Below are 27,747 nucleotides of genomic sequence, written 5' to 3' on the forward strand. Positions count from 1 at the left end.
GAGAGTAGTTTTTGTTGGGTTTGGCCCAATTTATAAGACTTGTAAATCAAAAATGTTTGTATGTGTAGCATGACTATTAGATATAATCCCTTTATATTTTCCTCGGCATACTTTCATTAATTAGACACGTTGATTTAACTATACAGAATAATAATTCGAATATTTTTAAATTTTTATTAATATTTAAATGAATAATTTTTTTAAACAATACTAACTACTAAGTAAATAAATTATTTTTATAACTAAGTCTAATTAAGTCTATTTTTTTCTTATGCATTTCTCTTTTTTTTAATTAAAATTTTTTGTTATTAATCTTTAAGTTATTAAATCAACTTAGTTGAACTTAGTTATCAAAATAATTTGAGCATGTAACATCATTGATTAAATATATATATATATATATTTTTTATAAATGTAAAAAAAATTAAAAATTTAAAAGATAATTAAAAAATAACTTAGAACTCTTAATTATATTTCAACTACACTATGCTAATCAACGCAAAGCCTTGGATGGTGAGAGGAAAGTGACTGAATATCATTGTTAACACATGGGATACCTTAAGGTACAAGTTTGGTTCTCATTATTTAACTTATTCTGACCAGTGACCAATTCTCAAGATAGCATCCTAACAAGTTCATAAGATCAGAGTCCACAATTTTGCAGCACTTTAATTTTCCTACCGTCTTCGATGATGGCAAATCAAGATAGAACTATTATTACCAACGACTATGATCCCGATAAATTAGCGTACGATGTTTTTCTTAGTTTTAGGGGAGAAGACACACGCTACTCCTTCACAGGTTTGTAAACTTAATTTAAGTGGAAGTATTAATTAATTAAAATTTTAAAAATTGTGATTTTTATTTTTAGATTGATTGCCATAATAAATTTTGTTATAATAGAATCTTGGTTAAAGATTTTTTTTTCTTTTCCTTCTTTTAAATGTTTATCAGAATGATAGTTTTGTATTTTCGATGAAATAAAAACAATAAAATGTCTTATATTTTTGAATGAGAAAAAATCATCTTTATATGTGTTATTATCTTTTAATTTAATACGTTCCATCAAATATTAACATTAACGAATGAGATTAAGTTTTAATAATTTATAAATGAGCAATGCTAGGGCCAGCAACTTTTGTGATTGGTATCCAGCAAATAGCCATTAATGATGATTTAATGGTGTGAAATTGGTATGAGATTTCATCCAATGACTCACCTTTCTCTACTGGTTATATACTGGCCAAAATTCAATAAAACTAGTGTCCACTAGACTTTTCCTTTATAAATAATTACAATTATTATAATAAACTTGCAACAAGATGCTACTCTTTCACAGGTTTTCTCTACGATGCTCTATTCAGGAAGGGAGTGAGAGTGTTCATGGATGATGAAGAGTTGAAGGGAGGGGACCGAATCGCGCAATCTCTGGTGAATGCGATCCAGCAATCAAGGATTTCGATTGTTGTTTTCTCTGAGAATTATGCAACTTCAAGGTGGTGCCTTGATGAACTAGTGGAGATCGTTGAGTGTATGGAGTTGAAGAAGCGATTGTTGGTTTGGCCAATCTTTTACAAAGTGGCACCGTCTGATGTGAGGCATCAGAGAAAGAGTTACGCTGAAGCCATGGCTGCACATGAAGAAAGGTTCGGAAATGGATCTGTTAAGGTCCACAAATGGAGATCAGCTTTGTCTCAAGTTGCTAACTTGAAAGGATGGTCTTACCAAACAGGGTACATTTCGGTTTTAATACTTTTTAATCACTTTTTCACTGATTTAAAATCAGTTAAGTTCCACCTACATTTATTTTTATGTAAAGTTGATAGCTAAAAACGGTTTGATTTGACCTATTTGACTAAATTATACGATTTTCAGTTATCAACTTCACATAAAAGTCACTGCACGAGTTTTCACTTTGAAATCTCTCCATGTGAACTTTATTTGCAATAATAACTCCATCCGACACAATCATCCAACCTATTTGTTTTCATAAAAAGAAAATAAAAATGTGGATAAAAGGCTAGTTGTATTTTTGTAGGTATGAATATGAATTTATACATGAGATTGTGAAAAGGGTGACTACTAAGTTACAGCATGAACAAGTAAATCTTGGAGAGCACCTAATTGGACACCAGTCTCGCATAGAAGAACTGAGGTCACTTTTAGACATTGAATCCCAGAGGACGGTTTGCATGCTAGGAATTTATGGAACAGGAGGAATTGGCAAAACAGCACTTGCCAAAGCTCTTTACAACACAATTATCCATAAATTTGAATGTTCAATCTTTCTTGAAGGTGTTAGAGAAAGATCAAACAGTTATATGGGCCTAGTAAATCTCCAAGAGGCTATTATATCTAAGCTATATGAAGGGGAAAATATAAAGTTGGAGAATGTTGATGATGGCATCACTAAGTTAAAAGATGCATTGAAGCATAAGAGAGTTCTTTTGGTACTGGACGATGTTGATAGCGAGGATCAAATAAGAAATTTGGCAGGCGAGCGCAACTGGTTCGGTTCAGGGAGTAGAATCATCATAACAACGAGGGATAAACATGTGCTAAACATTGGTAAGGTTGAAAAGAAATTCGAGCTAAAGAGGTTACATGATCATGAAGCTCTTCAACTCTTTTGCTTAAAAGCTTTCAAAATGAATCATCCTTTACCTGAGTATAAAAATGTGTCTAATCATGTAGTTCATTATGCCAAGGGCCTTCCATTAGCTCTAAAAGTATTAGGGTCTCATTTTACTAATAAATCCATAAGGGAATGTGAATGTGCATTGAAACAATTCAAGAGGATTCAACAGAGGAACATACATGACATACTCAAGGTCAGTTATGATTGCTTAGAAGATGCCACAAAGTGTGTATTTCTTGACATTGCTTGCTTCTTTAAAGGGGCTAGCTTGCAATATGTTGAGAATGTTTTGGAGAAATGTGACCTTTTCCCATCATATAATATTGGAAGACTTGTTGATAAATCTCTGCTAGCTATTGAAAATGATTGCTTAATAATGCATGATCTCATTCAAGACATGGGCATAGAAATTGTTAGGCAAGAAGAACCATCAAAACTTGGTAAACGCAGCAGATTATGTTTTTATGAAGATGTTCTTAGAGTATTGAGGGAAGATTCGGTAAGAATTTTACACCTATATATGTATGATGAATTCTTGTTACTTTTCTTTTACTTGACATAATTTTGGTCCATGTAAATTTTAATCTAGTCTCTTTCAGTCCAACATCTCAACAAACATTATAAATTAAAAATTTCAAAAATACTTGGTTATACTCCCCAAAATTTTATGATAATTTGGTGCTAATACATTGAAAAAGGAAAACCGGAGGTAGAACTTCTGTTGTGGTTTGCGAAACTGTCTTTCATAACGACATTTGAGATTATTTTGAAGTCACTTTATCTAACTGCACTGCAGATAATCTCAATTAGCGGTAACTGAAAACCGTCGCAAAAAGACAAATCAAACCACCGTCGTTTTCTTTTTTTCTATGTAGTGTTGAGAATCGGGAGAACCATTACTTTAAGGTGAAGATTTATATGCAGCTGTTTTGATGTAAAATTAATAGTCAAAAAATCGTTAAAGGATAATTTAGTCAATTCTATCAAATTATCTAATGGTTCTTGATTATTAATTTTACACGAAAATTACTGCAGGTAAGTTTTCACCTTATTTTAAAAGTGAAAATCCACATGTAATTGTTTTTATGTGAAACTATTAGTTGAGAACTATTAGATGATTTGACATATTTGACTAAGAACAATGCTATATAATCAGCAAATATTATCATTTTTAACTAGCATTTGGGCAGCAATAATTTTTACCTATGTTTACAAACGTTTTGCACAACAAATATATAATTTGCTCATATATTTATCAGAATTTTGTACACATAAATCAATATAGCTTGTATTCAAATTTTTTAGAATTTGCGTACATAAATTAATAAAATTTATTTGTTAAAGACAATTTAGTGTTTATGCTGGCCAAATAATGGCAAAAATGCCAAAAGTTAGTGGCCTCATGAATTTTTCTTTGACTAAATTATTATCCAAAATTCTCAACTATCAACTTTGTATAAAGTTTTCATTTATTTTAAATCATTTAAACCAAATTATCATATTATTTTAGGAGTTTCAAACAAACATATTATATATATTACTGCATGGGCCAAAAAGCTAAACATAACCTCATTAAGCCACTATGTATTTTGAATAATGCAACATTTAGGTTTGAGTTTACAAGATGAATCATATACAACAAAAGAAATTTATTAACTAATGTAAAAAAAATATTTCTTGTTGCTTTTTTTCAAAGGGAAGCAGTAACATTGAAGGAATAATGTTGGACCCTCCTGAAGAAGAAAATGTAATATGGGGCGGCACTGCCTTTCAGAAGATGAATAATATTCGAATTCTGATTGTTCGAAATACACATTTTATACCAGAACCTAGTTATTTGCCGAATAGTCTAAGGTTACTCGAATGGGATAAGTATCCATCAAAATCTCTCCCATCAAATTTTCATCCTAAGGATATTGTTGACCTTAGCTTACCATGCAGTCAACTCAACTTGAAGATGAAAAAATCGTTTCAGGTAATTAATTTTTTGTTGATTTCTAACCAATTCTCTCATAGATAAGGAAAGGGATTAGTTATCCTCTTTGACATGTTAAATAATTATCGGAAAAATTTAATTATGTTATCATAATTAACACTAATTATATCTCTTTAACTTGAGTTTTAAAAATCAAATCACATAATTATAGTAAAATTATTTTTACATATTATAAATTCTTTTAAGAAAAGTAGAGGTAAACAATGAGAATACTAAACAAGTCAAATATTCAATCTAATAGGTATGCAGATGATTATGTTCATTATTTTTAATTAGATGGTTATTTCTTTTAATTTGATTTATTCATATACAGTGGATGTTCAATTCACTAGGTGTGCAGATAATTATTCTAATGCTAAGATTTATGAGATAATTTGGGGTAGAATATTTTTACTTGATTGGGTCAATTTTAAAACCTATTACTTACATTTTTTTTTGGTAACTTATTATTTACATTGTTTACAAAGATCATTATCTACCTAACAAAATCTATTTTTTTTTAAATAAATCACAACGTATAATTTTTAACTTTTTGTTAAACTATTTAATTTATTAATCAGTTCTAGAAAAAAAAAAAAGATGAAAACAAACACAAACCAAATCACGCTCTGAGATCTTCAATCTGGTCTTTCAGGTATAACAGTTGCGTATTGTTGTGCTGTATATATATGTATGCTCATTAATAGTTACAGATTTGAATTCTTTGTATTGTTTTTTGTTTGGTGCAAGGAATCATATTAAAGTAGTTCTAGCACATATTATCCCAATTGTTGCAACTATAGTGTTATTTACTTTGGCATATGTTCTATCGTCATGCTCATGGGAAAGCAAGCAAGAGATGTGAATCGTTCAACCTCCTTGACATACATGTTCTTTTTAGTTTTTTTTTTTTTAGTTGGAGTTGAATAATAAATTCGATGATTTGAAAAAAAAAACTAAAAATTAAGATTTTTTTTTAATTTTTGTACTCTATAGAAGAAGTTTTATTATGGTTGAATAATTTAGTTTTTAAAACTCATTAAATAAATTATTAGTGTTAATTACAGTGGCACAATTAAATTTATCTAATAATTATTGAATAAATCATAAAAGATGACTAATCTCTTATTTATGAGAAATTAGTTATAAATTACTTATTTTTTTAATTTTGAAATAAAAAAATGTTATAATTGAATTATTATCAGTTATTAAAAGAATTTGCAAAAATTTTGAGAAAATCCTTATTTTCTAAAAGAAAAAATATCAGGTAAATAAATTATATAATCTAGTCCAATCAAAAAAAAATTTATGTCTTTCTTTTTTTCTCGACTAAAATTTTTTGTTATCAATTCTTTAAGTTATTTAATCAATTTGATTAAAAATTTAGTTAGCAAAATAACATTTTTTTCCAAAAATAATAAAAATATTTTATTCAATAAAAACATAAATATAAAGATAATTTACCAAAATAAATTGTTTGTCTTTCAATATTATCATAATACAACATTTGTAAATTGAAAACGCAAATACATCTTTGCTATTTTTATAGAAATCACGACTGGGATATGGTGGATTATGATTTATACATAATAAGCAAGGTTGCGAGAACCGGACCAGTCATTAAACCGATTAAATAGTTTAATCAGAGTTCAATCGGAATTTAACCGATTTAATTAAATATATAATAAATTTTTTAAAAAATTAACTTCCCCATATGTGAACCTCTCTAAGTCACTCAAGTCACTCTCCAAAACATCCAAACCATGTACCCAACCTAAGAATCATACTCAACCAAATCATATGAAGCCATATAATAATTTCAATGCAGAATTGTGGCAATATTTTTATTTTGAAACAATAACAGTAAAGCAACAATTCACCGAAACAAATATAACATTTTGTATTTAAAAATAATCTCAGTAGAATTAATAAATTAATAAATTATACAATTGAATTTATAACTCCATCTCAGCAGAATTAATTCAAGATCAACGGACTGAATTCAAATAAAAATTCAAAATATTAATATCTCAATTCAGCAAAATCATCAATAATACATATGCATATTTAGAATAAAATTCAAATTTCAGAGTTATAAAGTCAGGGAGATGGAATCAGTGAGAATTAGAGACTGAGACTTGAGACCTGAGAAGGTTGAAGGCTTGAAACAAAGAAGAAGAGACTTGAACAGCATTATCTTATGGCTGTGAGTTACTTTGTGATTGTTCCATCTGTAACAATCAAAAAATCAAAAACAAAAAAATTAAATGGTGTTTTTAAGCACTTAAAATTGATCCTTTGGGTAATTTTTAAAGTAACGGTAGTACTTACAAAGTAGAGTGTTACAGCAGATACATAATGAGAATTTTAAGCAATTAATGAACTTGAAAATAAACAATGTGAGAGATTGCCATCTCATTATTTGTGTCTTTATCTTATTGTTTCTGTCCTTTCTAGTTCAGATAAGAAGTTATTTCTCAAATCAAATTCTACTCTAGTAACTATCTTAGTATCAGACTCTTGAGTGTTATCATTATGCTAACAAAATGCCTTAGCTTAATTGGATGCAATATCTATAGTGAAAAAATAACCTTAGAAAACCATGAACAAATAAATAACTCAGCAACCAAAATCATGAACAAATAACCTCAGAAAATCAAAAATTAAAATCACGAAGCAGCAAACAAATAAATCATGAACAGAAAATCAGAAGGCAGCGAGGAGGAATAAGTGAATAACAGAGTATTACTTGCTCGCGGCAAGTAACAGCGACGAAGGAGGAGGCGAGCTCAGCGACGAAAGAGGATGCAGTGGTGGTGGCTATGTGACTGCTTGATCCTCGTCGCTACTGTGGCTGTGGGATGCGGTGGCGATGGCGGTGGGCTGCTCGATTGGTGGTGGTGGCTATGCGACTGCAAAGAGAGGATGGATGAGTTGCTGTGGGTACTGATTCGGTGATTCCTCTTCTGGGTGATAAGGTGATTAGGGTTCAGCAGTTCAGCTTCGTTTACTTTAGCCTTTCTTTTTTTTTTAAGAGATAAAACGACGCCGTTTAGGGGTTTTACTTTCAAACCTAAAATCCGCTAAAAAATCGGATAGTTCTGCCAGTTTATCGGTTAACCGTCGATTCGACCGGTTTTTATCAGTTTTTTACCAAACGGTTTCTAGTCTTATTCGGACCGACTAGGTAATCGGTTCTCGGTTAATTTGGTTGAATCGGTCGGTCCGATTTAGTTTTCAGAACCATAATAAAAGAGTGTAGTGGTTTACGTTGAATTGAGTGTGAGAAGAAACCGCTACATCCCACTAGCATTTATGATGGAATGCTTAAAAGGCATAAATTGCGGTACCTTTTAAGCATTCCATCAGAAACTGCTAGAGGATGTAGCGATTTCTTCTTACACGCTAAACTGTTACATCTTTACTGTGGTTTCCGTCCAAATTATAATCCACCATACTCCTATTGCGGTTTTTATAGAAATAAAAAAAATACATTTGCGTCTTCATTGTATAAACGTTGTATTCTGTTAATATTAGAAGACAAATAATTTATTTTAGTAACTTACCCTAAATATAATGTCAAAAAAATAACGCTTTTTAAAAAATATTATTAAAATAACAAAAAAAGGAAAAGTATAGGTAGACAATAATAAAAATATTAAACAATATGAACAATAGATATATCGGATGTTCATTTCACTAGGTGTACGAATAGTTATTCTAATATTAAAATTTAGGTGAATAATTTGAAAGTGTAGTGTATTTTTATTTTATTGGTAATTCTTCATATTGTTCAAGAAAGTCATTGGTTACCTAGCATAACCCCACAAAAAAATACAACCTTAATTTTAACAACACTATAGTCATAGTAACATGGTCACACTAAAATCCACCCATAACACATTCTAAATCATATGTGATTGTTGCTAATGAGTTTAATTTATTTTTGTTGCAGAAAATGTTGCATTTGACATACATGAATTTGTCAATGTGCCAATTCATAACCCATTTTCCTGATGCGTCTGGTGTTCCGAACTTGAAAGAACTTAAGCTTAACTACTGTCAAAATCTGATTGCCATTCATCCCTCAGTTGGATTTCTTAAAAAGCTCAAACATCTAAGCGCATGTCATTGCATGAATCTCAAACATTTCTCACCAACAATGTGGTTGCCATCTCTACAATATCTCAACCTTGATTCCACAAGTATTGAGTTCTTCCCACAAACAGAGAAACCAATGCATGAGCCACTAGAAATCACCATGCAAAATGATCGAATTAAGGATCTTCCAAGTTCCATTAGTAATCTAATGGGACTTAGAAAATTATACATACGATTCAAAGGGCTTGTTCCTGGAGGCTTACCAAAGGATCTATTCATGTTGCCAGAGATGGTATCTTTGTCTATTTTCGATTCTCCTAATGTCGGAGAATCATTCAAAAGATTCCTAATAGATAAACCAGGATGCTATTCATATTCTCCTTTGAGATTGTTGAATTGTAGTGCTTGTGGTTTAACCGATGAAGATCTTCACGCTATTCTATGTTGTTCTCGCAACTTGGAAGAGTTATATGTACCTTGGAATGAATTTGTGTGCCTCCCAACCATCATTAAGGAATCTTCTAAATTGAGATATCTTTGTGTAACTAAGTGCAAGAAGCTTTCGGAAATACCAGAATTGCCATCAAGTATAAAAAATGTAGAAGCAAAAGATTGCCCGATCTTGTCTTCAAAAGCATCTGAGTTGTTATGGTCTCAGGTTAGAATATTCTATTAAACTATCGTAACATTTTTCTTCTTACAAAACTTTATTTTTTTGTTTATTTAATTTATTTATTTTTGTATGCGAATCCCCATGATCTACGTATAACGTGTGTCATTAGTGGTATTTTTGTAAAGACTCCGATAATTAAGAAAATAAGAAAGTCAGGTAGAGGAGTTATGAGTTTAAATCATTCTTTCTACTGTTACGGAAATTTATAAAAAACTTAGAGGCTAGATCCTAGTCCAAGTTGAACTCTTAGAAGTTCTTTCTAGAAATGTAAGCAATTACTAGATTGGGAACCAAATTATGTTAGATCATGGGGCTGGAAAGCTTGGTCCCAAGCTTGGAGAGAGATTCTTGTGTCCAGGCCTACCTGGCTTGAGCCGCAAGTCAGGTCGAGTCTTATGGGAGTGGATTTTCTCCAGTAAAAAAAATTGAATTTTGTCAAGTGTTTAATCTAACTCTTCATTGTTTTCTCTTTCCTATTTAATTTGGTTCCACTTATAGAATTGAAAATAAGAAATCACACTTTATTCTTTCAAGTATTTTTTTTACTGGAGACAATCCATTCTCGAGTCCTAACAAGGTAAGTCATTTCGCAAACAAAAAATTTATATATCACCTACATATTGAATAACTTGACCTAAATTCGTTGATATTAAAATTTACATATCACCTACATATTATAATGCCACTAAAATACTGTTTACATATTAAAATCAGCTGTTATATATTTATGCTTAAATATATGTAGTTTACTTTAATTTTTTATTTATATTTTATATTTTAATATATATTTTAGGATAAATAACTAAAATGAATCAGCTGTTATATATTTTGTAGTTTCTATTACTATTATTAGTAGATTAATGGTATGTACTACTTCTTTTATGTTGACTTATCTTGTAGTTTAACAAAATGAGAAGTATCAGATTAATTAAGATCATAAGTTCTTTAATTTAATAATTAGTATACATCTTTACTTAACTATTTGAACTTTTAGAAGAAACGGTTTAAAATATTTAATTTCAATGTTATAATTTATAAAAGAAAACTAAAGTCACTAATGGTTATGAAGAGAGATGAGGGGAAAAAAAAGGGTTATAGTACATTAGAATTTTTATATGGGTTATGATCGGTAATTTATGACTTTCTTAAACAATATGAATAATGGGTTTTAAAATTGGTCCAATTCAAATAAAACACACTATACCTCCAAATTACTCATCTAAATCCTAATATTAGAATAACCATTCGCATACCTAGTGAATTAAACATCTAATGTATCTATTGTTCACATTGTTTAATTTTTCTTTGTCTACCTATACTTTTTCTTTTTATATATGAAGTAAGTTACAATGGGACAGAAACACGAGGAAGCCGGAACATTTGCAGTGGTTTGCAAAGTAGGGGTGGCAAACGGGCCTAAACCCGTCGGGCTGGCCCACGTAACCCGCCAAAAAAGGTGGGTTGGGCTAGAAAATTGGAACTGCTAAATAGCAAAAGCCCGCCTAACCCGCACTGCTTAAACTGCGGGCTTTGGCGGGGCGGGACGGGGCGGGCTTCTCCGCCGAGCTAAGGTTTTTTTTCAGTGAGGGAATATCTTTGCAATTTTTTTGCCAAAATCTAACTTCCCCCAACCTAACTTACAAGAGTATGAAGATAAAAATTGAGTGTTTGGAATTATGTTTATGTTATTTTGGAGACAATATTTATAATTATATTTTGAATTATGTTTATTTTGCTTTGGAGAGAATATTTATACTTATATTTTGAATGAAAATTTGGTTTATAATGATATTTATTAGATATTTATAATTACAAAGACTTTAATGTTTATGAATATAAAAATATAATTTTTTATGCCATTAGAAATTATAAATTTATTAATATGGTTGTGAAATTATATATATTACTTAGTAGTTAATAGTAAAAAAAAAAAAAAAAAGAGGAGCTTTGGCGGGTTTAGCCCGCCAGTCTGCAGTTAGGCGGCGCGAGCTAGGATTCTAGGACCGTCTCACTAGGCGGGGCGGGGCGGATTTTTCCACTTGCCACCCCTATTTGCAAGTAATGACAGGGATTGCAAGGAGTAGGGGTGGGGTACGATGTGGGTGTGGAAGAAGGATTTATGGTTGTTGAAAGTCAAATTTAAAATAAAAATTATATTTAATTAATTTAAAATTTAAATTTTAAAATTAAAATTAAGTTCTATTTTTTAACATACAAATATACAATAGTGTTAGGAGGTTAATATATTTTATAATTTTTAGTTATCAATTAGTTATTGTTAATGTTTAATAGTGTTAGGGTCAGTATATTTTGATTTGTAGTCATTAATTAGTCATTATTAATATTTTTAATGGTATGAAATTTCATCTAATAGTGTGAAATTACACTTTTTTTTCTGATAGTTAAATGCAAGCTAAATTTTAACGAATGTGCTGGTCCCTTAGACTTTTTCTTTAACATATTGTTTACATCGTTCAAAAAATTGTTGATCCATGTACTTTCTCTTAGAATTTTTATAGAAAAAATCTAAGAGGTCAGTACTTTTATTAAAATTTAGCTAACAGTAGAAAAATAGTATATAATCTCATACTGTTAGATATAATCTTACACCATTAAAATATTAAAAATAATTACAAATTACAAAATGTGTTAGCTCTCTAACACTATTGATTTTTGTATATGAAATAAGTTAAGATGGGACGTTTGGCCATTATGTATGAAATTTGGAGTTAAACCCCACTTTAGTTTTACAGATTGGCGAGTTGTACTGATTTGGTCTCTGATTTTTCAATTGCTATAATTTGATCTTTCAAATTGAAAAAAGTGTACTAATATAATCCCATGTGTATTTTCCATTGCCAGAAACCAAATCAGGAAGTCAATGACTAAATCAATACAACTCGCCAATCTCAATAACCAAAATGGGCTTAACTCATGAAATTTGATGTGGAAATACATTTATATTTACTCAGTCAAAAAAAGGGGAAAAGAAAAAATGTGCATTTAATTGAGAAATATCGAGTTATGATCTAAGGTAGACAATGACTAACTGTTATGATTTTTTTTTTCCTTTCGAATGTGACAGGCTTTAAAGGAAGTATACAGGCTAGAAATCATAATGCCAAAAATAACAATGATTCCAATTTGGTTTGACCACTGTAACGAAGGGGGAGTTGTGTCATTTTGGGCTCGTCAAAAGTTTCCTGTTCTTGCTGTAGCGTTTATCTTGAAGGAGAAAGCATCCATGGGCTCCGCAAATTTGTACATTAATGGTTGCAACGCTCGTCAGTTTATTAGTAATAATTATTATTGCCCTTACGTTAATGCAGAGCATGTGTTGCTATTTGACCTACGCAGTTTGTTTAAGGATGATGAGGAGTGGAGATTCCTCGATACCTTTCTAATCTATGAATGGAACTATGTGGAGGTTAAATATGAATGTGACAATTTGCTTTTAAATGATGTGGTTGGAATGTCTAATGTAAGTCACTGTGGAGCTTATGTGTACAAGGGACAATCAAACATGGAGGATATTCAATTTCAGTGTCCTTATTCAACAATGTAGGGAACAATAAGATCAGTAATCCCCAGATGATGAAGCCTTTGGTGAGGACATGAGCTGAGGAGACCATAATTGCCATAGATTTGAGATTCATTTAAAGTTTTGCTGTTGGCTAGTTGATTTCTACTTCATCACTTGTTTGAACAAATCAACATGTCTCATGGTTAGTTATATAACAATATCTTGTTTTATTTTCTTTTGTAACTAATGAGATCCTGCAAAGAGAATGATTGAATCGTCTTTTATTAAGGGTGGAAAAAGGTCAGTTGGCTTACTAGGCTAGTCTGTGGACCTTGGCCTGTATTTGGCCTGATCTAATAGAAAATAGACCCAAACTCAGATTATTAAACAAATCTATGTTCTTTAAAAGTAAAAATGCAATTGGAAGGATTTAAATTTGAGTATTCTATAATATTAAAATACTTTTATCCACTAAGTCATTTATTTTTTTAATTATATATGTGTATTTTTTTTAATATTTTTAATCTTTTAAGCTGAAATATCAAAAGTCAATCAAATAAAATAATTCTAAATTATATCTTAAATTTAATTATTTATTTAAAAAAAACAGGCCTATTGACAGACTTCATGTCAGGCCAAATTTAACAACAGGTCAAACTCAGTACTCATTAAAAATCCTATACCACGCTACAGGCCAAGTTTAGGCCAGTATACTCTACAGTCATGTTACACATACAAGTTTTTTTGGCTTACAAGTCTTACAAGTTGGGCCAAACCCAACAAAAACTACTCTCACCCAACTCAAGTGTGTTAAACACGCGCGTTATCCAACCGTTTTCTGTAACACCCTACCATACAGAGTATTATGCTTAAGTCATAAAGTTAAGGTGGTAAGGTATTACGACTTCTAAAAGTAAAAATGTATAAATATATAATAATAATAGTTGAAAGGAATTCATTTCGAGGAGCCTGTGAAGAAAAGTCTAAAACACAAATCATAATGCTCACGTAAATGAAAACTTGAGTACGAAGAAAACTAAGGTTCATAAACCTAACTATATAGAAAGTAAGAGCAGAGAGTGAAGGATACAGAATAACAAGCTCCTAACTCAGCCTGCGAAGCTAAGGTTGGCCGGAGAGTATTTACATACATATATAGATACCCCCCAAAGTTTCAAAATATAAAGATAAACCCTAATTCTCCATAAACCTCTAAGAGGTACAAAATAAAGTAGTTGCTCGGAGAGTTAAGTACATATATAAACATAAACTGTACATAAAAATAAAACCTAGAAAATCGTTCCGCTACAGGAGTCCAGACACCTACCGAGAAGCCTCTTGACCTGCATCTGAAAAACAACAATACAGTATGGAATGAGAATTGGAGGTTCTCAACATGGTAAAGGTGCCACACACATAAGATATAAGGTCCTAAGAATGTCAGAAGCAATCCTAGAACGCCAACACTCAGATTATAAAACTTAAATAACTAAAACAGAAACCATGAATAAGGGTGGTTCTCTAAGACTTTCTAAACTTATCCATTTCCTTAAATCTGACTAAACCTAACCATAACCCTAAATCTCTTTGTCTTTCCTCCATTCCTCTGTTTCCGACGAAATTACAAGGACAAACAAGCAAACACAAATAATTCACAATTAATACAGATAATTATAACAAATAGTAGAGTATGATCACGTAAGCAATCCCAAATAATTCACAAGCAAGCAAATCATACAATATGCACATGATGTATGCCTGTCCTATGACTGTTGATATCAACTGTCGGTTACGTAGCCAACCTGACATGTCCTCAAGCTCAAAATACACCATGGGGAGAATCCCCAAGTTGACATGAGGGAAAGAACACCCCAAGCTCAATAATATACATGGGAGGAGTCCCAAGTTGACATGGGATAAGAGACAGCACCCCAAGCTTAAAAATTAAGCATGGGAAGAATTCCAAGCTCAATATTATCCATGGGACGAGTCCCAAGCTGACATGGGGAGACGACACCCCAAGCTGACATGGGAGAGACAACACCCCAAACTCAATATTACTTAATCTTTAACTTACATATGCATCTCCAGCATACTCGCAACATTATACAACCCAATTTACCTTCTCCACATTCTCATTCTTTCCGCAACATTCAATTCATCATTCCGCTACTCAAAACCAATCAATCCATATCCAAAGCAATCATGAGATATCAATGAAACAACAATAACAATTTCATTTCCAAAATCCTCACTAAATCACCATCAACCACAAGCAATAGTCATCATTTTCTTTCTCACACTCATTCAACATCCTCCATAAGTTTTACTAAACATTAGGCACAATCATACATCCAACTTATCCTATGGTCATCTAGCCTAAGTTTTCACAGAACATTATATATTACATACGTGAAACCTAAATCATACCTTGACCGATTTCTACGTATAATCCGAGACATCACCAAAGCACCAAACACATTCCCAAAAGGTCTAAAATCACCAACACACGTCACCCAAACTCCACCGAATTACAAAGCTCACAATTCAAACTCCAACATATACATATATACACCTAAATTTACATATATCACACATACATATCCAAACTCAATACCCAATACACAAATTCAAAGAATTAATTAGGGTTAGTGTTTCTTACCGTATATGTGCTTTAATTAAGCCAAAACGTATCAATTTTTCAAGTCAATTTGATCCTAAAACATCAAATTAACCAAAATCTCAATACCCAAAATCCTAACATTTTCAAAATAAAGAAGAGAGAATAGGAGTTGAGAATGTGATTTTCTCACCTTGAAAGGTACCGGACTTTGTAGAGCTCATCAGTGATGACGCGTGGTCACAAACGATGCGATGATCGGAGCTTCGGATTGAAAGTTATGGCAAATTGAAATCAAAGCAAGGGTTTAGGGTTCTTATTTGCTCCCCCATACCCCCATTTCAGCGTGATTCCCTGTTCTTGAAGGGAAGAGTGGCTGAAAGCACGGTTTTATATGGGGTGGAGTAAGTGGGTTTGAGCCTTGGGCCCAATACGGACTCGGTTTGTCCGGTTCGATCTATTTGGTCCAATTTTGGGGTAAATTCTTTGAAATTAGTATCGAAATTCTTATTTTAATTTTCTCTATCATATTAAACCATAAAAATGACATTTCTAATTATCTTGATCAATAATTAATTTATTGGCTAATCATTTACTAATTTTTCGGGTTTTACATTTCCAAAGCGCGCTACTCACCATTATGAACGACTTTTCTTCTTCTTCCTCCTTAATCAAATCCACAACCGTCGAGATTTAAGGCACATTCAAAAATGCTGAAGAAATTTTTGAACTCCTTGCCAACAATCGACGAAATCAACAAGCAAACATCAAAATCTCCATAAAAATACCAAAAAGAAAGAAGAAACATTATTGAAGGTACTGTTTCATTGATCTTCTAGGTTTTTTAGATTTCTCTTTCTGATTTCGAAGGCGAAGTATTATATCGTCGTATTTCTCTTTTATTAAGTAGATTCATTATGTATTCTTGGTTTAAAGTTGATATTACTGTTCTAGTGAAACTGTTCAAGTCGTTTATACTGTTTTACATACTTTTAGTGAATGGTTTAACATATTTTTTCATCTGTTTTTGTGCATGTTTGCATGTTTTGAACTGAATTTGTATACATATAAATTTTGTACTGTATTTCAAGGGAACTCATATTTGGATGTATATGACCTATTTTTGCGTGTATATCAATCGAATTCGAATGTGACTGATACTTCTAGTGACATTTTGAACTTAAATTTCATTTTGAACTCATAGAATGTCATGTAATGAAAAAAAATACAGGTGTATATGACCGGTATATATATCAAGAGTATTCAAGTATAACTGGTATTGTTGTACTTGTGCTAGTGTATTCAAGAGTATGCATATAATATTATTGTATGTATGTTTGGTTGACTTGAATATCATTTTGAACGCATATAATGTCGTGTAATGGAAAAAATAATAAATGCATATGTGACTGGATTTGGGTACATGTTGCTGGTATTTGGGTATGTGACTGTTATTTGGCTAGTATTTTTATCTATTAACAATATTTTTTATTCCTTACAGTATAAATGACAAGCAAGAGCAAAGGTGGAAAAAAATACAATGTAAACGCACACACACACAATGAATGTGCCATACAAATTGTCGAAGGAGTTGGCTAATTCCTTTAATTTGAACAAAAACAAATTGGACACAAGGCATGGTTCATAGAAAATTAAACCCAAAGAAATAGAAGCTGCTCTTGGCCTCAATGCATCAGGTAACTGATTACAGAAAATCTCTATAATTGCATTCTTAGTAATATATTCTTTCTAATATATTATTCTGATTTCATATAATCAAGAAATAAATTTAGCTGTATATAGCTGATATTTGGGTGTATTTCAAGTGATTTGGAGTGTAATTAGTTTTCTTTTTTATAGGAGACCTATTTCCTAAAAAAGTGAGTTTTAAGGAACTTTCTGAGGAGAACAAAGAGGTTTTTAGAAGGTTCTATAAGAAAACATTAAAAAATCTTACCGATCAAATGATGGATATCAGTGTTGACAACGATCAAGATCGCCTAATGTTCAAGAGGATTTTCATCCTCTATATTCAAATGGCATTCTTGTTGCCAGCTACGATAAACAAAGTATCTCCTGTCCACCTGGCTCCAATTTTTTGAATGGATAACATAACGGAGTGCAACTGGGGCTGCCATGTCCTCAACTTCATCATCAAAGGCATAACCAATTACCGTTTGAAAAAGAAAAAATTGATTGATGGCTGCCTCTATGTCTTGATTATAGTCTATTTTCATCTAACAAAATACACAGACAAGAAAAGAGAAGCAATCCCTGGACTGCCCTAGGTTAGCCATTGGAATAGGGAGCTACTGGTTGCAAGGATCAGAGCGGAAATTTATGGTCATATGGTAACTGAACAGAATACCTTCTTTAATTTGGGTGTATTTTATTTATGTAGATGGTGTAAACTAACGTTTTCGACTGTTTCAGGATATCGTCAAGAGGGCAGAAGCTAAGAAGAAATTGAAGAAAATAAAAGAGAAAGAAAGGAAAGAAAAAAAAAGAAGAAGGTAAGTTCATCCGAGAGTGATTCATTGGAGACTAAATTTGCTTTTTGCTCTGAGTCTAAGTCTAAACAAGACTTAGAGGAAGCAACAAAAAGAAGAAAATAACCTACCGGGACAACTAAAAAGTAAGTATTATTTTTAGGTGTATTTTGTCATTTTTAAGGTGTTTTTTTTAATGATTGTTTGCTCTCCAAAATGGTATCCAGAAAAAGGAAACAGATTTTGGAAGATTCCACTTCAGAATGTGAAAGTGAATCTGATGATGAGTAAGATTATGCAATTGTGACTACATTGCTTTCTTTTATGTTTATTATCAAAATTCGATGTATTAACATGATGTTTCTAAATTAATTTAAGAAGTGAAGAATCGTCACCAATAATTAAACAAAAATCAAAGAAAAAAAATTTAGACTCCACCCAAAGAATATGCACTGCTTTCTAGAGTATTTTACCATCAGTTTTGTTGTGTTTGTCTGATTCATACTTTTTTTATTTTCAGGACGCAATCCAAAAAAAGATAGCACGTTGTTGAGGATTCGTCTTCTAAAGAACAACTTGAATCTTATAATGTGTAGGATACGTTGTAAAGCTATCTAACCCTTTATCATCAAAATATTATTTGTTAACATATTCTTTTGTATGTACTGTTAGAACTGGTGTAAGAATTGAAGAAATAGAAAAATTCTTCAGAGAATCAAAAAAAGAAGAAAACCAATGAAAAGGCTGCACAGGACTATGTTGAATTTGGGTATCAAATTGGTCAACCCACTAAAAAAATCACTTTTTTGTTTTTGATATTGGAGCGGCAATGGTGTTTTTTTTTTAAATGTGGATTGTTAAAGTGTTATTCTCAAATGTGAAACTATTTAATTAGAGAAGTAAAAATTAGACTATCCGATTTATTAAAGATATAGTAATCAAACCGTCTAATTTATAGAGGTACAGAAATCGGACCATCTGATTTGGGAGAAGTACAAAAATCGGACCATCCAATTTGTGTACCTTCCATAATTTTAAAAAATACCAAAAATTACAATATTAAGATATATCACTACTTTTATTTTCATATAAAAAAACCTAAAAAACTTGACAACATTTTTTTTTCCGAAATTAAGTTTTTTATAACAATATAAATGCATAAATATCTAAAGGTATCCCAAAAGATAACTTCAAACAATGTTATTGTTTTCTTTGCCAGGATTAGAACAAATTAACAATGCACACATGACACATACATGCTTCAACTGCTTGACAAGAAGAATAAAGAGAGTTTCTTAGCTTCTTGTTTTATTATCCTTATTACATGATTTTATTATTTCAGTTGACCTTGGCTTTTTTCATGCTCCAAGCACTTAGTCTTGTGATCTTGACATGGAGTGTTCCATTATTGAATGCATGGAGGTGTGCCTTATCATTGATTGCCAACGTGGGATAAACTCTTGATGTGATGCATGCTTTCCCTTTTCCACCAAAACTCTCCACCACTGACTGATCAATCTGCAAATTAAACAGATTCTCATATTCATTAATCATATTATACATCTTTTTTTATAGCTAGATTTGTAAACCTTTTGAATATTCAAACAAATGAGTAAAGTAATAACCACTCTCTTGCCAATGCATATGCATGTTGTAAATTCATTCTGAGTAATATTTCAATGCTAAATTTTATGGTATCTATTATTTTGTATTTAATTTTTGTTTAATTTATTTTTTATAATAAATTTAAATATTTAAAATTTATTAACTTTTATATTTTAAAATTAAATATTAATTATTTAACTGTTTTTAATATTTAAACACCAATTTTTTAAACACCATAGTATTTATCTATTTTAAATTAGTTTTTAAAAGGTCACCAAAAAAAAATTAGTTTTTAAAAAATTTAAGTAGAATATTTTTGTTTTTAAACAAATTTTAATTAATAAATTAGTTTAAGATTTAGGATGATTTTGAAAAGGTCCATAAATAATTTTTTTAACTTATGAGAAGCTATAACATTAATATTTGATACAATTTTTAAAATTAATTTGTAACTTTTTAAAAAACTATTTAAGTATTTATGGAGAAGTAGTTAAAAAAAGTGACTTATCTTCTAATAAAATGTTTTTATCATTTTTTTAAATAAATATTTTTAAGACTAAAAAACTAATCATAAATAACTTATTATAAGCGACTTTTAATATAAATCTTTATGTTTTAAACTTTTTTTCAAAAAGAACTTAATTAAGTTATCCAAACTGAGCCTTAAATACACATAACCTAAATTCTTAGAGAAGTAAGTTATTTACTTAAACTTTAATTAATAAATTAGTGCTCAAATTTTAATTTTATTAGACAAATCAATCTCTTCATCAGATTATTTGTTTATATAAAAGCATTGATATAAAAATTTTAAAAATTCTTAAAAATTATTTATATTTTTATCAAATAATATCAAAAATTAATTTGTCTAATTTTTTAACAAAATTTAATATAAAATTTTATTTGTATAATAAAATAAAAATTAAAGACTACTTCAATAATTAAAATGTATTAAAAATTAAATTATTCAACTCAAAATTCACTAGAGTGATTTAAAATATTAGTTATTCATTGTCTTACCAAGATTCTTAGTGATAACTCTTCATGAGCAGGGTCCACATTCACAAAAGCACCATAAGTGGTCAAATCATTCTTATGATTCAAGGAAGACCTATATATCAATGAGTATTATGTATATAAATATCAATATGAATAGCAATTTGGTAAGAATTTAATTTGATGGATAGAAAAAGTGGAGGGACACATATACCTGCTTTGGTCACTGCACATGACCACTACATATTTTTTATTGGTTTTAAATATCATAAAGAACACTGATGTGTATTCTTGCATGCCCTTTGAAGCCAAAACTAGCAAACCAAATCCTCCTTTTGCTTTTTGACTACATAGAATTTGGGGGTCCAGTTTCCAACTAGGGTTCAGTTCTTGAGCATTTTCAAGTTTACTTACTTGAAATGAAATTTCAACATCTGCCTGCAATGAAAATTAATTAAAAGAGAATATATATATTTGCATGTGACAATGTAATTGAACATAATTTGCTACTCTCATTCACATTTTCTATCTCCAATTGTGCTGGAATCCACTATATATCTAATAGATATATAGTGCTCAAATTTAAACAACCGAAAACCGAACCGAATCGAACCGAACCGATCGGTTCGGTTCGGTTTTCGATTGGCTCAGTAAAAACCAAACCGAACCGAACCGAACCGAAATATTGGTTAAGAAACCTTATTTTTACACATTTACCCTTTAACCTTGTTGTTTTGCTAGACATTTTTAATTGTCTTTGTTTTACGTTTAATTAAGTTGAATTTGTATTGGATTTGGATGTGATAAATTCTTGTTTTTCTAGTTTATTGAAGGTTTTAAATTTTATTTTATGGCATTTTAAATTTAAATAAGTAGGTGTAAAAAAACTGAAAAAACCGATCGAACCAAACCGCTGTTGGTTCGATTCGGTTCGGTTCGGTTGCTCAAACTGCAGCCAACCGAACGGTTGGTCTCTTTGAAGAACCGATCAGGTCGGTTCGGTTGGTTTTCGGTCCAAAACCGAACCGAACCGAGCCGATTACACCCCTAATATCTATGGTGGTTTCAATTGACACATGTAATGGGAATTATGTACGATTTTTTTTCTCTTTCTAAATTGGATTATTAGAAGTGAATTTTTAAAAATATCTAAATTATGTATTATTACTGTTGTTGTCTTGGATTTTTATAAAACGTCAATGACATTTTATTTTTTTATAATTAAAATAATATTTTTTACAAATTATCTTTTTATAATTAAAAAATATTGTTACTACTTATTATCATAATAGTGTAAAACATTAAAATAATTAAATATTTTCGTATTTCATATTAAAATCACCCATATGTGCAAAAATTAAGTTATAGTTTGACTTTTTGATTTTTTTATTATATATTTATAATTTTACTTGTTATTTCCATAAGTTACTCATCAAGACTTTTTAATTAAGTTATAAATAATTTATCATCTTAATTAATTATATTTTTATATATTTTTAATAAATAAAAAAGTAAATAAATAGTGTCTATTATTATAATAGTTATATAGAACAGGGATGTAAAAATAATTAGTGTACAAAATTTTCTTTTTTAAAATTTTTTCATCATATATAATTTATAAATAAAATATTTTGTTAACTCTAAGAGTTAAATCCATAACTTTTTAATTTTAGTATAATATGCTTACTATTTTAACTTAAATTTCATAGTTAATTTCTAAAAAATATAAATATCTAATTGTAAATTTAGTGAAATTATAATGATCAATAAAATAATTAAACTTTGGTTTAAATGAATAAATGTGAATGATTTTGAATATAGTTACAAGTTTAACATGTTCTCTCTTTAGACACACTGGCGATCACGTAAATAAATAAATAAATATATTTAGATCAATTAACTAAGTTAAAATTGTAGTAATAAATCAATTAAGAATTTAAGAGGCATGCACCTGTGCTGGAGTGACACCAGATACTTGAAGCAATGTCCCTGGCTTTAGTACTTTGGAATGCAACTTGACATGGTGGCCACGTAGTTTTTCAATTTCTGCTATTGGCCATTGAATTAGTTGCTTCCCAGATTCATGAAGCCACACAGTTCTAGGAATTGCCTTCAACTCATTAACAAAACTTTTAATTAATTATCTTTAGAAACTCAACTAGTCAAAATGGTTTGAATTATTCTGTCTTCTAGTCTGTATTTGTTTATAAAGAGAAAATACGAAGACAAGGACACTGACACACAAAATCGTATTTGACAGAAAAGATATAGATAAAGACAATATGTTTAAAGATATTAAATTAGTATATTTTGTGTTCATCTTGACAGGAAGAACACGAAAACACTAACAAAAGATACAACTTATTTTTTATTTTTTCTTTTATTATTCTTGTTAATTTTTCATAATTATATTTTTTATTGTTATATTTTTCATCTCAAATTTTTTGAATAAAAAAAATAAGAATAAAATAAATTTTCATAATTCGTTCTAATTTATTACCAAATAAAATACAAGAACACAAAATTTTGTATCTCTGTCCATCAATATCTTATCCTATTCTATTCTAAGTATCTTGTCCTTTCCTATTCTTAAAAACAAATGCAGTCCTAAAGTCATCCCTCCTTTCTGCAGACACTTTTTTTTTCAAATAGGATCGGGTATAACCATTTTAAATATTAGCAATGAGTTTTTTTAACGCAAATATATTTATTTTTGACAAATTATACTGTCATTACCGTCAAATTTGTTCCATGCTAAATCCGATAATATGTCAAAAAAGTTATTTTTTTAAATAAATATGAATAATTATCATTGGATAATTCGACACAAAATTCAACGATAATAAATTTAAAAATAAATAAATAATTATATATTTAAATATATTATATATTCGTAAATATGTAATCAAAGTTAAATGATAAGAATACAAATCAAACACATTTTTAGCTGAATGGAATAAATTAAAATAAGAATTGAAGTGTTAAACAAGAGCCATATAAAAATCTAAAAATAATAAAAAGAATGTTAAAAACAAAAATTAATAGATGTTCATCAAATAAACATATATTTGAGAAGTAATTAAATTATTACCTGGATTCCAGACCATGCTTTTTTTTCATCATCCTGTTGAACTGAAGATTCATTAATCCAACCCCACAAGACCCTTCTCTTTTTTGCACCATCATAGAAAGTCTTAGATGCATAAAATTTCCCATAATCATATCTTTGGACCAAGTACAACTCATCCTTATCAAATCCCTTCTCATCAGGAACAAAAACATCCTTGGTGGTGTCATAGGTTCCAATAAGATAGTAATCATGTGAAGTGTCATACAAGCTAACCTTGAGAACATGCCTAACTTGAGGACCATCAACTGATGTTTCAATTCCAATTTTGCCCTTAGTGGACACAGGATAGAAATCAGGGCACTCCCACATTCCACTTTTCTTGGCTGAATTTAAAGGGTGTTTGGCCTTAATCCAATGCAAAAAATCTTTACTTTTGTACAAAATTGCAATCCCCTTTTCATTCTCTTGGCTTCCCACAATCACTCTCCAAAACCCATCATGGCCAAGCCAAGCAGTGGTAGGATCCCTAAATGATGTCACATTTATTTTGTTACCCAAAGTTGGTTTCATTAGAGGGTTGTTTGGTAATTTCACCCACTCCCTAAGTAATGGGTCAGATAAATTTTTGGGTATGGCTAAATTTTGAGTTTGGTGGTTGTTATGGTCAATCCCTGTGTATAAAATGAAGGGCTTTTGATTAGGGAGAATAGTGATTGAACCTGACCAACAACCTTTGATATCATAAGGTTGATTTGGGGTAAGAGCAGGTTGTAATGGAAACCAATTGACAAGATCTTTTGATATAGAATGGCCCCATTCAATAGCGGTATTCCAAACTGCAGCTTTTGGATTGTGTTGATAGAACAAATGGTACATTCCTTTATATCTCATTGGCCCTAACATGCAAAAAGGATAATATATTAAGCATGTTTAACACCAAACATATATGATGGAAACTCAAATTCACGGGCAGTTGATAATTGAGAGCCGTTAGATGATTTGATTAATTTGACTAAATTTTCATCTAACGACTTTTAACTATCAACTTCACGTAAAATCGACTGCACCTAAATTTTCACCAACATATATACCTCACAACTGTTTTTTTTTTTTTAATAACAGTATAAAACATTTTATATATTTATCAAATTATATTTATTTTTTTAATGACTATATAGTAACTAATAAAATGATAAACAATAATTATTTTTTGTTAATATAATATATTATAAAATACATATATAAATAGTAATTTAATTTTTTAATATTGTCAACATAAAATTTTTATAATTCAAATCAATATGTATTCGTGTATAAATACATATATTTGGCCAATTATTACTTCTTTTGACCGTCAATGAGTTATAGTTCAAATGACATAGTTTCTTCATACTCATCTAAGAAGTTATGGATTTGATTATTAAGTCCAAAATGTAATTATTTTTTATTATGAATAATTATTTAACTAAACATTTATTAGTGTTTTTTAAATGCAATAATTCGAGAATATGTATTACTTAATTATTCTGCAATTTATTTTATATCAAATACAAAAATTAATATTCTAAAAATATTTCATATTTTTTTAACAAAAAGTAGTGATCAAACATCTTGAAAATTTTTATTTGGTATCAAAATTCAATAAAAAAACTCTTTAAATAGTAAAAATTTAATTAAAAACGGATGAAATTATAAAAATTGGTATAGAGTAATTAAACTTTTTTATTTGTCTTTTTTCTAATTTGTAGCTTTGTAATGGTAAAGTTATTACGACTAATTTCAAGAGACTTATTAAGAGGTTCTTTAATTAATAATTAAGATCAATATATTATTTGTCAACTAACTATAATTCAAATGGCATAATCTCTCTATATTTATTTAGGTAGCATTTGTTTTGAGGTATTGAGATTCAGTATTATGTTTGTTGGTTCAGAGATTGGTACTAAAATTTTTGTCTCTATCTCTAAAATTTCAGTATTTCAGTACCTCTAAAAAATAGATATATATGAGACTAAAATTTTTAGAGATGGAGACTAAAACTTTAATAACATTTTATACCTAAAATATCTTCATTTCAATTAATTAATTTTAATTTTATCCTTTGTACAAATTAAATTAAAATTTCATTCTTATTTCAATTTCTGTCTCCCATTTTATACCAACAGAATACTCTGAGATTTATTTCAATCTCTATCTCTTAGTCTCTGTCTCTCAGTTTCAACCTTTCCGTCTCTATCTCTTCATTAAATACTACCTTAAAAATTACAGATTTAAGTTTCACTCCTAACTTTTGAAAAAAAAAAAAATATACTAGTTCTCATTTTTTCCCCTCAACCAATAATCCGAGGACAGAATAGTGAATCTCCTAAAGTGAATAATAAGGGTGATTGTAAAATGACGGCAAATAACATTTTTGTTTTGTAACATATTTTTACATGCTGAGATATATTAATACGGTGACACATTATTCAGTTAAACTCCACCATTTTTTAGTTAGACTCCATCTTCAATTTAACCGCTATTAAACTTGGCTTCCGTATATATAGCTTGAATCCAAATATAACGTTTTCAATGTAATTCTTTTTTATAGGTAATTATCCAAATTGGTGAAATTTTATATGAGCACTTTACTTTTTAATGAAATTTTAAAATATTTCCAAGAGTTACCCCATCAGACGGACTAGTAATTAGACTAATTTGTCTTCTCATAATATTTGTTTGGAGTTAATTATTTTACAACAAAATTTGTTATAGATTTATTTGTTCAGCACAAATATTTAAATATCTATTAAAAGACATAAGAACTAATCTATTTAATAGAATTATTCTCAGATATTTCTTAATAATAATAATTAGGTAAACATCAAAATATCTGATTAAAATTTATTAAAGTTTAATTTGAGTGTTTATTATTATTATTATTATTATTATTATTATTATTATTATTATTATTATATAGGTGGATTAAACATGAAGATATTTCAGTGACTACAATGACTATATAAATATTGTTAAAATTATTGTTAAAATTAAAATTACACTTTTTATATTTTAATAATAACTTTTTAATTAAAAACAATTTTAAATAAGAAAATACATTATTTAATTTTTAGCAACACTTTTTAAAATACATTAAGTAGCACAATTACGGAAACACAATCATATTAAAATGCACCATATATATCCCTTCTTTTAAGAATAATAAAACTTTACTAATTCTAAAATTTATACCTAAAACTGTTTATTAAAAGATAAAATACTCATCGTCTTAACTAAATTTATATTTAACATTATTATGAAAAAATATTCAGTTTGATTTCTAAAGTTACACTTAAACTTTAATTTAGTCTTTAAAATTTTAATGGTCTCAATTTAGTTTTTAAATTTTTCAATTAACTCTATGATGAATCACAAGGACTAACGTAAAAAGTTTAGAGATTAAATTAAAGCAAATGAAATTTTAAGAATTAAATTGAGATTCGAGTGTAACTTTAAGGATCAAACCGAATATTTTCTCCATTATTACACACGTTTATTAACATAAATAAATAATTAATGACTTTTAATATACTCGAATCAGGATATTAAAGGAATTGTTAGAGAAATGAAAGATGAAGAAGTAGAGAACTAACCATTGGGATCTGTAAGTCCATTTCACCATTTCATGTGCCAAAGCACAAAAGATGAAAGAAGCCAAAGCCAAACCATAATTAGATTAAAAAATGAAGAACAATTAATTAAATGTAAAATAGAGAGCATTTGAGGAGGTTAAAGCTAACAAGTAAAAGAAGAAATTAAATTAAAGAAAATACCATTCATCCAATTCTTTGAAGGCAAGAAGTGAAAAGAAGGTCTATATGTATGGTTTGGAATTATCATGTTATTAGAAGAATAGTGAGTAGTTTGATGAGAAGCTTCATCAATAATATGAGCAATAACACTTCTACCATAGCCAAGAATAAGAAGAAGAGTAGCCAACAAATGAAGTGAAGCCATAGCAGCCATGGTGGCTTTGTGGGGGTGACAAGAGAAATTAAAGCTATGCAATAATGTGAAT

General features: G+C 29.5%; 2 protein-coding genes across 2 annotated transcripts; one reads left to right on the forward strand and one right to left on the reverse strand.

The window, feature by feature from the left end:
• Window positions 1–615: 615 nt before the first annotated feature.
• LOC112712880 (disease resistance protein RUN1-like) lies at window positions 616–13,381 on the forward strand. Its single transcript, XM_025765757.3, has 6 exons — window positions 616–801; window positions 1,340–1,733; window positions 2,039–3,137; window positions 4,335–4,613; window positions 8,569–9,372; window positions 12,473–13,381. Exons 1-6 carry the CDS (start codon window positions 690–692, stop codon window positions 12,950–12,952), a joined length of 3,168 nt encoding a protein of 1,055 aa, XP_025621542.3. The 5' UTR covers window positions 616–689; the 3' UTR covers window positions 12,953–13,381.
• Window positions 13,382–19,192: 5,811 nt separating this feature from the next.
• LOC112710204 (beta-fructofuranosidase, cell wall isozyme) lies at window positions 19,193–27,727 on the reverse strand. Its single transcript, XM_072202448.1, has 6 exons — window positions 27,503–27,727; window positions 23,712–24,586; window positions 22,572–22,730; window positions 20,835–21,058; window positions 20,645–20,735; window positions 19,193–19,537 (listed from the first exon to the last, which is right to left on the reverse strand). Exons 1-6 carry the CDS (start codon window positions 27,693–27,695, stop codon window positions 19,358–19,360), a joined length of 1,722 nt encoding a protein of 573 aa, XP_072058549.1. The 5' UTR covers window positions 27,696–27,727; the 3' UTR covers window positions 19,193–19,357.
• Window positions 27,728–27,747: the final 20 nt, after the last annotated feature.

This window comes from Arachis hypogaea, chromosome 9, assembly GCF_003086295.3.
Source record: "Arachis hypogaea cultivar Tifrunner chromosome 9, arahy.Tifrunner.gnm2.J5K5, whole genome shotgun sequence".
Classification (NCBI taxonomy): Eukaryota; Viridiplantae; Streptophyta; class Magnoliopsida; order Fabales; family Fabaceae; genus Arachis; species Arachis hypogaea.

What these genes read in the sequence shown, in the direction of transcription:
- LOC112712880 (XM_025765757.3), top strand. Translation starts at nt 690, where the DNA reads ATGATGGCAAATCAAGATAGAACTATTATTACCAACGACTATGATCCC. An exon ending in GAGTATTGAGGGAAGATTCG is followed by an intron (nt 3,138 to 4,334) that starts GTAAGAATTTTA and finishes TTTTTTTCAAAG; the next exon opens with GGAAGCAGTAACATTGAAGG. An exon ending in AGATGAAAAAATCGTTTCAG is followed by an intron (nt 4,614 to 8,568) that starts GTAATTAATTTT and finishes TTTTTGTTGCAG; the next exon opens with AAAATGTTGCATTTGACATA.
- LOC112710204 (XM_072202448.1), bottom strand. Translation starts at nt 27,695, where the DNA reads ATGGCTGCTATGGCTTCACTTCATTTGTTGGCTACTCTTCTTCTTATT. An exon ending in TTCAAAGAATTGGATGAATG is followed by an intron (nt 24,587 to 27,502) that starts GTATTTTCTTTA and finishes TTTGCATGTTAG; the next exon opens with GGCCAATGAGATATAAAGGA. An exon ending in AGTTATCACTAAGAATCTTG is followed by an intron (nt 19,538 to 20,644) that starts GTAAGACAATGA and finishes TTTAATTTGCAG; the next exon opens with ATTGATCAGTCAGTGGTGGA.